We start from the raw sequence: 11,362 nt of genomic DNA on the forward strand, positions 1-11,362 counted from the left end.
CTTTTCCAAATGTTTAATTTTAGGTTTTCACTGCTGATCACTATAGGGAATAAAGAGGAAAAATAAAAATAAATGTTAATACATAAGAAAAATATTTCCATAATTCATCTAGATCTATAAGCTTTGAATAACTATGCAATGGAAAATAAACAGCTCTTTTTTTTTTCCTTTTTAACTTAGAATTACTCCATCCTTCTATGCCTTCTTAAGCAAAAGAAATGTCGAACAAAGGTTATGAGATTTAATAACAAGGAGACACCAACGTTTGAATCCCATCTATACAAATGACTTTTATGAGTTACCTTAGACAAATTGTTTAGATTCCCTTAATCTTAAGATTTTTTCTGTAAAGCTGGTATCATAATAACATCTACCTCATAGGGTTGTTATGAATTTTGAGGAAGAATATTTGTATAAAGCATTTAGAAGAGTGCTTGAGAAATATTGCTTTCTTTGATGTACTCTTTTTCTAGATAAATCAAGCAGAACAATAAGAGTATTTATATCTCAAGTAGAGGAACAAAAATGCACCCAGGAGGCCATACATATGAGACATTTCCAGTTGATAAACTTTGGCTTCCTGACATTAGATTTGAATTTTACTAAAAGCAATAGAGAATTTTATTTAATTTGACCTAAAAAATAATGTGATACTTGTAAAATAAAGGAAAAACTATAAAGAAATCTTGGAAGGAATTGTAGGGCACATCCCAAGACACTACCCTGGTATTTTATCTGGCTTTGTAATTTCACCTAGTTTATGATCTTTCAGAGGAATGGTGATTATCAACGAATCTGTTGCAAACAGTCATAATTAATATACCATGGTTAACATTTCACTGAGAAGCTGATGAGTGTGTATAAGAAGGAAAATATCAAGAATAAAAGCTAAATCACATTAAAAATAGTGCTCCTAACATAATATTTAATATTCACAAAGGTTTACTTTTACCTTATGCTCTTTGAATGTGATTGTGAAATATGATACTCAGGTTTTAGGCTTTGGGGATTTTGTATTAAGCTAGTAAGATAATTATCATCTCATTCAATTTAAACGTTATTACTAAAATAAGACCCAAATTGCGTTATTTCATTAAATTAAATAGTTTTGCCTTTTGCTTAAAACATGTTAAAAATAACTTTTTTTAACTTGATTTCTTTATAGTATTTCATTATGATGGATTTCAAACAAACACAAACTAAAAAGAGTATTATAACGGACCCATCACTTAATTTCAACAGCCATAAATATTCCCTCATTCTCATTAGGCTTGGATTTTATTTTTTTGGGTAAAATTTATACATATACACATATCTTAACAGAAAATTTTTAATCAATGGAAATACGCATTTATCCTATACTCTATCAAGATTTAGAGTTTTTCCATCACCTTAAAAAAATTATCTTGTGTTCTTTCTAGTCGACATTTTTCCCTTTTATAACAGAGACAAACACTGACCAGATATTTTTCATGTTTTTTTTGCATATTGTAGAACTTAATATAAATTAAATTATGTAGCATGTACTCTTTTGTAACTAGCAACCACTATTAAAAAAAATCACATTATTAGCTTAGCATAATTATTTTGAGATTCATCTCTGCTGTCGATCTGCTGTTATCAGCAGCTGATCCATTTTTATTGCCAAATAGAGTTTCTTTGGGTAAATATTCCAAAATGTGTATGGCTATCCATCTGTTGATGCACTTTTGGGTTTTTCCCACTTTGGAATAATTATGAATGAAGCTATTATGAACAATTGTGTGCAATTAGTTTGAACAGAGGTTTTAGTTTATCTCGGGTAAACACCTTGGAATTAAATTGTGGACAATGATATGGTGTGGGTTTATGACTAAATTTATAAGAAACTATCTTTTTTTCCCCATAATCATTGCTTTATATTCAATGTATGCTTTCAATATAAGAGATTCCATTGCTCCACATCCTCACCAGAATTTGGTGCTATTGTTCTTTCTAATTTTAGTGATATTTCATTTCAGTTTTGCTGTACATTTCCTGATAAGTAATAACTTTGACAACATAATGCCATTTGTATGCTTTCTTTTGTGAAGTGTCAGTTTAGGTCTTTTTGGCTTCTTTTCTATGATTTATTGTCCTTATTTTTTTAGCTGTACAACAGCAACAAAAAATAAATACATTGCAGTCGAGTTGTTTCCGACACATAGTGACCTTATAGGACAGAGTGGAAAAACCTCATAGGGTTTCCAAGGGTCGGCTGGTAGATTCAAACTGCCAACCTTTTGGCTAGCGGCCAACCTTTTGGTTAGCAGCAGAGCTCTTAACCACTGTGCCACCTGGACTCGTTTAGTTGTCAACATGTTTAATATCATTTTGACACAAGTCCATTGTCAGAAATAGTGATTGTAAATATTTTCTCTCAGTATGTGCCTTCTAAATTCATTTTCTCAATGGAAATTTTTAAGTTTTATGACATCTACTTGATTAGTTTTTGTTCAGTCATGGCTTTTTACGTCTTAAGAAACCATTGCTTTCCACTGGGTTGCAAATACATTCTGTTATGCGCTATGTTAATTACTAGAGTTTGATTTGTTTATCTAAGTCAATGGTAAGAATGTAATTAATACTTTATATGTGTTGTGAGGGTAAGATCAAGTTCATGTTGTTTTCATGTGGATATTCAGTTGTACTAGTACTGTTGGAAGGACTTTTCTATCCTCATGGAATTACTACCTTGAAACATTTACAAAAACTAATTGAGCATAAAAAAGTTGGTCTATTTCTGTCCTGTTCTATTTATCTTTTTAAATATTATTGTGCAATTATTACACTGATTTGATAACTGTACCTTTATAATAAGTTTGAAGATCTTCAATATAAGTCCCCCAGTTGTGTTATTCCTTTTCCAATGTGTTTTGGGTATTCCCATAATTATTTTATAATAAGCATACATTTATTGGTATTGATTGAAACTGTTTTAAGTTTATTGACCAATTTTGAGAAAATTAACATTGCAACAATTTGAATTTTGATCCATTGATATATTTCAAAATATGTTTAGTTCTTCTTTAATTAATTAATTAATTAATTTATTTTTACAGTTTTCAGTAATTATGCCTAAATACTCCACTTTTTATGCCATTGTACATATTATTTTAAAATTAAAAAATAAATTTCTAATTGTTTCCTAGTAATATATACAAATTGATTCTGACATATGTAAGTAATAAATAAGCTACATGGTTAGCTCTAGAACTCTTAATTTTTTAATATAAATGGTAGTGTCATTTATGAACAGGGGAAGTGTACTCTCATTCTGATTTTTATGTCTTTTTTCTTACCATATTGAACTTGCCAGAACCTCCAATAAAAATATTAAATAAATTGACCCTAGTCAAAATTCTTGCCTTCTCCTAATCCCAGGATACAAATCACTCAGTATTTTACCACTTAGTGTGATGCTAGATATAGGTCTCATCAAACTGAGCAAGGTTTCCTTTTCCTAATTTTTGGAGTTTTTTTTTAACATCATATATGAATATTGAATTTCATTAAATGCTTTTTTTCTTTTTCTACCTTTATGAAGATGATTGTGTGGCTTTTCTATTCTTTGTTTCTGTGGTTAATTACAATATTTTTTACTCATGAGGAGATAATTAATCAAGGAATATAAAAGTATGGTTTAATTCCCAGGTGAATATCAACACAGTCTTAGAAAAGCAAATAAATAGTACAGGAATGGCTAAAGAGAGGAAACTATGAAAGGCAGATGAATGTCATAGGTTGACATCTTCTTCACCTTCGTATCCCAAGTTTCTTCCTATTTCAATCCCTCCTCATTTCATAGCATTTGGGGGAGTTTTAAGTATATTGCAACTAATAACAAAGTAACTTGAAGTAATCTGGAAAAGTCCTGGCCACAGAAGGGGTTTCAGCTGATATCGGTGATTATATAGAGATGAGTGCTTCACAAAAGAATAAGCTCAATACCATAATGAATCACTACTTCATAAGGCCAGAAAAGACTGTTTCAATCCTTCACAATCCTCGTGGTAATGTTAAATGTGAGAGGTAAGTTGAATGTCTCTGATAGTTTATTATTCTTCTAGTCCCTTCCATTATGTTTTAACAGTTTTATTGGCATGCTAGTATAGCTAGTTTTATTCAATCATGTATTTCCTTCTGTTTTCCCAGAAATATTGAAGAAGAAAGTATTCCCCAAGATTCCTCAAGAAGATGTCCTCTGCCAATGGCACTGCCTCATATCCCTCCACCTTCCTTCTTCTGGGAGTCCCAGGTCTGGAAGCTTTCCATGCCTGGATTGCCTTCCCTTTCTTTGTTGTTTATCTCATAGCACTTGTGGGGAATGTCACCATCCTGTTTGCGATTAAGACTGAGCAAAGCCTTCACCAACCCATGTTCTATTTTTTAGCTCTTCTCTCCTTTATTGATCTAGGCCTCTCCACTTCGACCATCCCCAAGGTGCTAGCCATTTTCTGGTTCAATCTCAGGGAGATAAGCTTTGAAGCCTGTCTCATCCAAATGTTCTTCATCCACACCTACACTGGTATGGAATCTGTTGTGCTCCTGGCCATGGCGATTGACCGTTTTGTGGCCATCTGCTACCCCTTGAGATACACCACCATCCTCACCAACAAGGCGGTAGCATTCATGGCCTCCATTGTAGTGGGTAGGCCAGTCTTCCTCGTCATCCCTTTCTGCCCTCTTCTCAAGCGATTGCCCTTTTGTGGACACTACATTATCCCTCATACCTACTGTGAACACATGGGAATTGCTCGTCTTGCCTGTGCTAGCATAAGAGTCAACATTATCTATGGCTTGTTTACCATTGCTGCCCTGATCTTTGACTTGATCCTTATTGCCCTCTCTTATGTTCAGATTCTCTGTGCTGTTTTCCACCTTCCTTCCAGGGATGCCAGGCTCAAAGCACTTAGCACATGTGGTTCACATGTCTGTGTCATCTTGGCCTTTTACACACCAGCATTTTTCTCCTTTATGACTCATCGGTTTGGTAAAAATATTCCTCGCTACATTCACATCCTCTTGGCCAATCTGTATGTGGTCGTTCCTCCTTGTTTAAACCCAGTCATTGATGGAGTCGGGACAAAGCAAATTCAGGACCGGATTGTGAAAATATTTGTAAACAAAGAGTGACTTAAACATATTCAGATGTTGATAAATTCTTTCATGCTATCCGCAGCATGTGTATTTCTTAAAAAAAAAAAAAAGAAAAATTTTTTTTTTTTTTTTTTTTTTTTATTGAGACTAGGTAAATGTCCTTCAAGGAGCCCTGGTGGCAGAGTTGTTAAAAACTCAGCTGTAAACCAAAAAGGTCAGCAGTTTGAACTCACCAGGTGCTCCAAGGGCAAAAGATGTGACAGTCTGCTTCTCTTAATATTACAGCCTCAGAAACCCTATGCAGCAGTTCTACTCTATCCCATATGGTAGTAAAGAGTCAAATCAACTCAAGGACAATTTTTTTTAATGGTCCCTCAGGCATTACTTCAGTCATTCTTAAGACTTTCTAAACTCACATCAAGTGTTTCTGGTATGTAATTTCCACTTTCACTACATAATTGACATTGTTTTTCTCTTTGAGAATGAGAGAATATTGTGGGCATCAGTAAAATACTCATTATTTTTCCTGAGTATATGAGGAATATGATGCTTCCATATCACTAGTAAAATATGGTATACAGGTCTGATAAAAAGGCAGGTTCCATTGTTGAGGTCTGGTGGTACAGTGTTTAAGAGCTTGGCTGCTAAAGGTTGGCTGTTCCAATCCACCTGCCATTCAGGGGAAGAAAGTTATAGCAGTCTGTTTCCCTAAAGATTTTAGCCTTGGAAAACCTATGGAGCAGGTCTACTGTGCCTTCAAGGTTGCTATGAGTTGGAATCGACTCAATGGCAAGAAGTTAGTCATACAATTCTGCAGAATGACCTTGTCCTGTGCATCATGATTTAGGATGCTGTCCTTCAACCAATGATTAGTCTACCATTTTTAATTTTCTCTAAGCCATAATTTCTAATTTTATCTAGGTGATAATTGCAATCTGCATGCTATTTTCTGTGCAATTTCATGTTGACTTGAGAAGGAAGGAAACCACGCAGGTAAACAAAGGAATGGAGGAAAAGAAAATCAGGAGGAACAAAAAAACAACACAACAGGAGAGTTTAGTAAGCACCACCAGAATATCACATGTCTTGGAGAAAATGTCATAGATAGAAGAAGAAATATTGCTTTTGGAGAACTAGGGCTCTGAAGCTGTTAGGAATCTCTGAGTCATCAGTAATGAGTGCTCTCATTTGTTCATTTGATTTTATTCTCTGTCATTTACTTCTCCCCCTTCTATTTCCATTTATGTTGTCTCTATTGAAGTCTGTCTATATGCAAATATAAACACAAACTGGTGAGTTGCATGAGTGGGAGAATTGTATTTGGAAGTCCCTTTGGATTCCACATGCCTAAATAGCCTAGTTCAGGCTCTGAGGTAATGAGGCCAGAGTTGTAACATGCAGCTATTTCTAACTCTGATGTTATCATATCCAGTGAAGTAAGTAAAAAGCACAGTAACTCTGAGTCAACATAGTATGCAAAGGTAACAGGAATGTCCTGGGCTAGCACATCCACAGTGGTATGACTCTAAAACCTGAACTTGAAATTTGGAATATAAGTGTATAAAAGCATGAGATTTCAGCCAATATAAGAAATGTTCTTTATTCTGAGGAAATTTGATATAGCTATATGAACATGTCTTCTTTACTATTATCATCAGCTAAAGAGTAGATAGAGAAAATATTATATATTTAAGGAAAAGAATTAGGCAAAACTTCTTGAGTTTATACACAATACAGTTATTTGAATCAGCCCTACTTTAGTTTGCAGATCAGAAATAAACAGTGAAAGTAGACCTGGGGAATTTACAAGTATGTGGAAATTAAATAGCACACTCCGAAATAACCAACGGATCAAACAAGAAATCACAAGGAAATTAGAAAATACTTACAATCAATAGAAATGAAAACACATCATACCAAAATGTATTGTATGAAGCAAAAGCAGTTCTCAGAAGAAAATTTATACTTCTAAATGTCTATATTATAGCCAAAATGCTCCTTAAAAGCTAAGATGGTGAGACTACATCCCACATACTTTGGACATGTTATCAGGAGGGATCAGTCCCTGGAGAAAGGCATCATGTTTGGTAAAGTAGAGATCATTGAAAAGGAGGAAGACCCTCAAGAGATGGACTGACAGAGTGGCTGCAACAACACACGCAAGCATAACAATGATTGTGAAGATAACAATTCTCTAGGGAGACTAGAGAAAGTTATTAGCTTTAATGAATGTGTGTACATATGCTACTATGTCCAGGTTTAAAATGGATGCTGAAGAAATGATCAAGGAAACTAAAGGACAAAAGAAAGATTTACATGTAGCTTTAGATGGCCCAGTTAAGGTGGCTTCAATTGTAATAATTCAGTGAATTTCTTCCAGCTGTGATTGTTGGAAGAAAAGTTGCAGATTTAAGGGCTAAGATTTAGGCACACAGGTCTGACAGAAATGAATGAAGAGGCAGTAGAGTCAATGGAAAGAAAATGAAGTGATGGAATGGGATCCAATGGATAGCTGAAGCGAAGCACTTATGGAGTACATAATATGGAAGAAAAAGGATGAGCTGGGGCTACAGACCTTGAGCCAGAGACATATGTGAGAGAACAAAGCCTTGAGGGGACTGGAAATATGTGTGGTGCAGTCTGACAAGATATAAACCTGTTGCCATCCAGTCGATTCTGACTCATAGAGACCCTATACGTCAGAGTAGAACTGCCCCAAGGAGCGTCGAGTGGACTTGAACTGCTAACATTTTGGTTAGCAGCCATAGCACTTAACCACTACGCCACCAGGGTTTCCTTGACACGATATAGAGTTTAACAATTCAAAGCTGAGACAGGTATATGTGTTAATACTATCCAGACTCCAAATATGGGAAAGGTAGCATGAGTAGACACAAACAAGAAAAAGTCAAAATCAATTAGAAATTCAAAAGCAGACATTTTTTGACATACAGAAATGATGCTATGATACGTACAGGGTATTATTGTTGATTTCACTTCATTTTAAATATTTTGGTATAGTGCATTTTTATTCTAAACTCGTGGTTTGGGAACTATTTCAAATTGGAAGCTGTTTTGAATCTTCCTACTCGGCCATTAAAAAATATCTTACAGTAGAATTTCCTGATAAAAACTGAGCACTGTATACATTTCAATTTCTTTGTATTGTAACTCAGAGTTATACTGGGATTGCAGATACACAAAAAAAGTATTTCATGCATGCTAGAGAGAAATGGAAGCCAAAAAAGAAATAATAAATATGCATATATGGGCAGACTTCCAACCATACCAAACATTTCAAAATACAAGGTTAAAAAAAAAAAAAGAAAAAGACAAACTACATAATCAAATAAAAATCTAGCTATTTGAGGCACTTTATTTTATTATAAAGTAAGCTAATCAGGCAGGTTGAAACAGGGAGTCAAAATTTAAATAATCGACTTGTACAGTTGAGATTCTAATTGTTTTCCTCTATTTTCTTTCCTTCTAAGACATATGCACCATGTTGTGCAAAAACAAAAAACTGCAAGATTAACCCCATCTTTTCTGACCACAGGAACAGGAGAAAGGATCCTTTCAGTTGGAGAGCAAGAGGGGAATTCCCTGTTGGTTCTATGCTTTTCTACTGGTTCTGCCCAGTAAGTCCCAGTGCCTTAGTTACCTAGTAGTGATGAAGCAGAAATACCACAAGTGGGAGGTCTTTAAAGACAGAAATTCATTTTTTCTTGGTTCTGGAAGCTACAAGCTCAAAGCAGAGCCTTGGCCATTTTGAATCCTTCCCTGAGAGTAGTCTCTTCTCTCCTTGGTTCCTTGCTAGTAGATGATCCTCATATACCATCTGTCTCCCTTTACACACATATACATACACATATACACACATACGCTTGTGTGTACGTGTGTCTGTGTCTATGCTGTTTTTTTATATAACTCAGAAGTGATTGATTGATTCTTCAGATTGAACAGTGATTATACCAGTGGGATATTTGGCAGGTCAGAAGAGAAGGAAGAGTAATAATAATTATAAATTTATGGATCATATAAGAGACTAATTTCACAGTTAAATTATTTAAAATATGCATCACTGTTGAAAACAAACACTATAACATTGGTGGATTTTTCGTACAATACATATGGCAACTACAAAGTAAAATACAGCGATAAAGATCCCTAAAATTGTAAGTTTTTTACATTTCACTCAAAGTGGTAAAATGTTAACTTTAAGTAGATTGTGAAGTGTCAGCTTTGTATATTGTAATCCCTAGAGCAGGAGATTTCAGCCAGGAGAGATGTTGCCCCCTCCCCAGGGAATTTAGTCACTTCTGGAGACATTTTTGGTTGCTATTGGTATCTAGCACGGAGAAACCGGAGATGTTGCTAAATATTCTATAGCACACAGGGCAGCCCCCACAACTAAGTATTATCTATGGCTATAAATGGCAATAGTGGCAAGGATTAACAATCACTGGAAAAATAAAAAAGAAACATGGGCAAAAACCAAAAGATAAATGAAAATAAAAACTAAAAATATTTCAATTTAAAATTGGACAGTAAGGAGGAAGTAGAAATAAAATAAAAAAGCAAACAAAAAAAATGAGGCTTATACAATTTTTTTAAATGGTTGACATAAATTTGACCTTATTAATTACTTTAAATGGAAAGGGTCTGAATACACCACCTGAAGATAGGTAGTGAAACTCATTTAAAAAGTAAGGTCTAACTATATGTTTTCTACAACAGCCTGCTTTAAATATAGAAACATTGGTTAAATGTAAAATGATGGAAAAAATATACCAGGTAAACAGTATTTAAAAGAAAGCTGAAGTGGCTATACTCATATAAGACAATATAGTTCAGAACAAGGAATACTGACAAGCATAAAGAAATATATATATAATCATAAAAAACTTAATTCGTCAAGAAGACATAGCCATAGTAAACGTATATGCACTTAACACAGGAACTTCAAAAAGCATGAGGCAAAAACTTTTAGAATTGGAATGAAATATAACCAACACTTCAAGATTGTTCTCTCTGTATCCAATAGAAAAAGGGAAGAAAAAATCAGGAATCAAAATCTGTGAGATACAATCAAAGGATTGACCAGAGAGAAATGAATAGCATTACGTACTGTTAAGAAAGGCTTATCAAAATAAACCAAAAAACCAAACCCTTTGCCGTGGAGTTGATTGCCATTCATGGCGGCCCTATATCATAAGTGTACATTATTTTTATTAGCCATCTTTCCTTACTTAGTTGTTAACTCCACCAAGCAAAGTGATTTTGCTTGTCTTGTTTGTGGTTTTATCTTTTATGGCCAGGTAAGTGCATGGCATGTAATAGATGCTCAGTAAATATTTATCAAATGAAGGAGTGAATGCACAACTTAATGTCCTAATTTTACCTCATTTACTTACTCTACTTCAGGAAGAATAATTTCTGATTATTTGGAATTTTCCACAAGTTGGAAAGATACACGATGTCCATACCAACAGTGTAAAACTCATTTTAGAGTCCATATTCATTCTCAAAATGATCCCCAAATTGCACCCTCCTCAAATGTCTAGCTTGTGCCTGTTTCATCATTGTACTTTGGAAGCAGATAATCTGTATTCTAGATTTCACAGATGAAGAGGAATTTTTGGGTTTTGGAGTTGATGTAAGATTTTGCTATGATATGATGGAGTGAGTATGTTTTACATGTGGCAAGGACATGAATTTTGGGGGGCCAAAGGGTTAGAATGTCATAGATTGAATTGTGTTTCATCAGTTACAAAGTAAAAATTATTTGACTTGGCATACTTCCTCTCTTCTAACCTTTTATCACCACTTCCAAAGCTTTTCACTCTGGTTATGATGAAGCTACAAATCCATTATAGAATGACTCTGAATAATGTCAGGCTCATATACTTCCAAATTCCTTTAACAACAACCAAAAAAAAATAGAAGAATACTCTTTTTTTGGTGAAAGCTTATAAGAAAAAATAATAAACTTGATTTGTGAAGGCACTAAACAAACACATGTGCAGGCAAGGAATGAGATTAAAACAACCTAATAAATTTCATTAAGTGCTTAAGTGTGCTAGAAACAGACAGGTGTAATTACACACAGACACTTATATAGTTTAAACACAGTGTATATAACTTTTATTCTAATTCCTGCTTTTGCTGATTCTATAATCTCAGAAATTTTCATTAAAGCATTCTAGGAGGCAGGAGGTTCAAAGGAAAGTAGTGTCCATAATCC

The 11,362-nt window shown here is 34.2% G+C and overlaps 1 protein-coding gene across 1 annotated transcript; it reads left to right on the plus strand.

Annotated features, from left to right (window-relative positions):
- Positions 1-4,215: 4,215 nt before the first annotated feature.
- On the plus strand, positions 4,216-5,154 carry LOC126078970 (olfactory receptor 52E4-like). The gene has a single exon (XM_049889829.1). It carries the CDS (start codon positions 4,216-4,218, stop codon positions 5,152-5,154), a length of 939 nt encoding a protein of 312 aa, XP_049745786.1.
- Positions 5,155-11,362: the final 6,208 nt, after the last annotated feature.

This window comes from Elephas maximus, chromosome 7 (genome assembly GCF_024166365.1).
Source record: "Elephas maximus indicus isolate mEleMax1 chromosome 7, mEleMax1 primary haplotype, whole genome shotgun sequence".
Taxonomy (NCBI): domain Eukaryota; kingdom Metazoa; phylum Chordata; class Mammalia; order Proboscidea; family Elephantidae; genus Elephas; species Elephas maximus.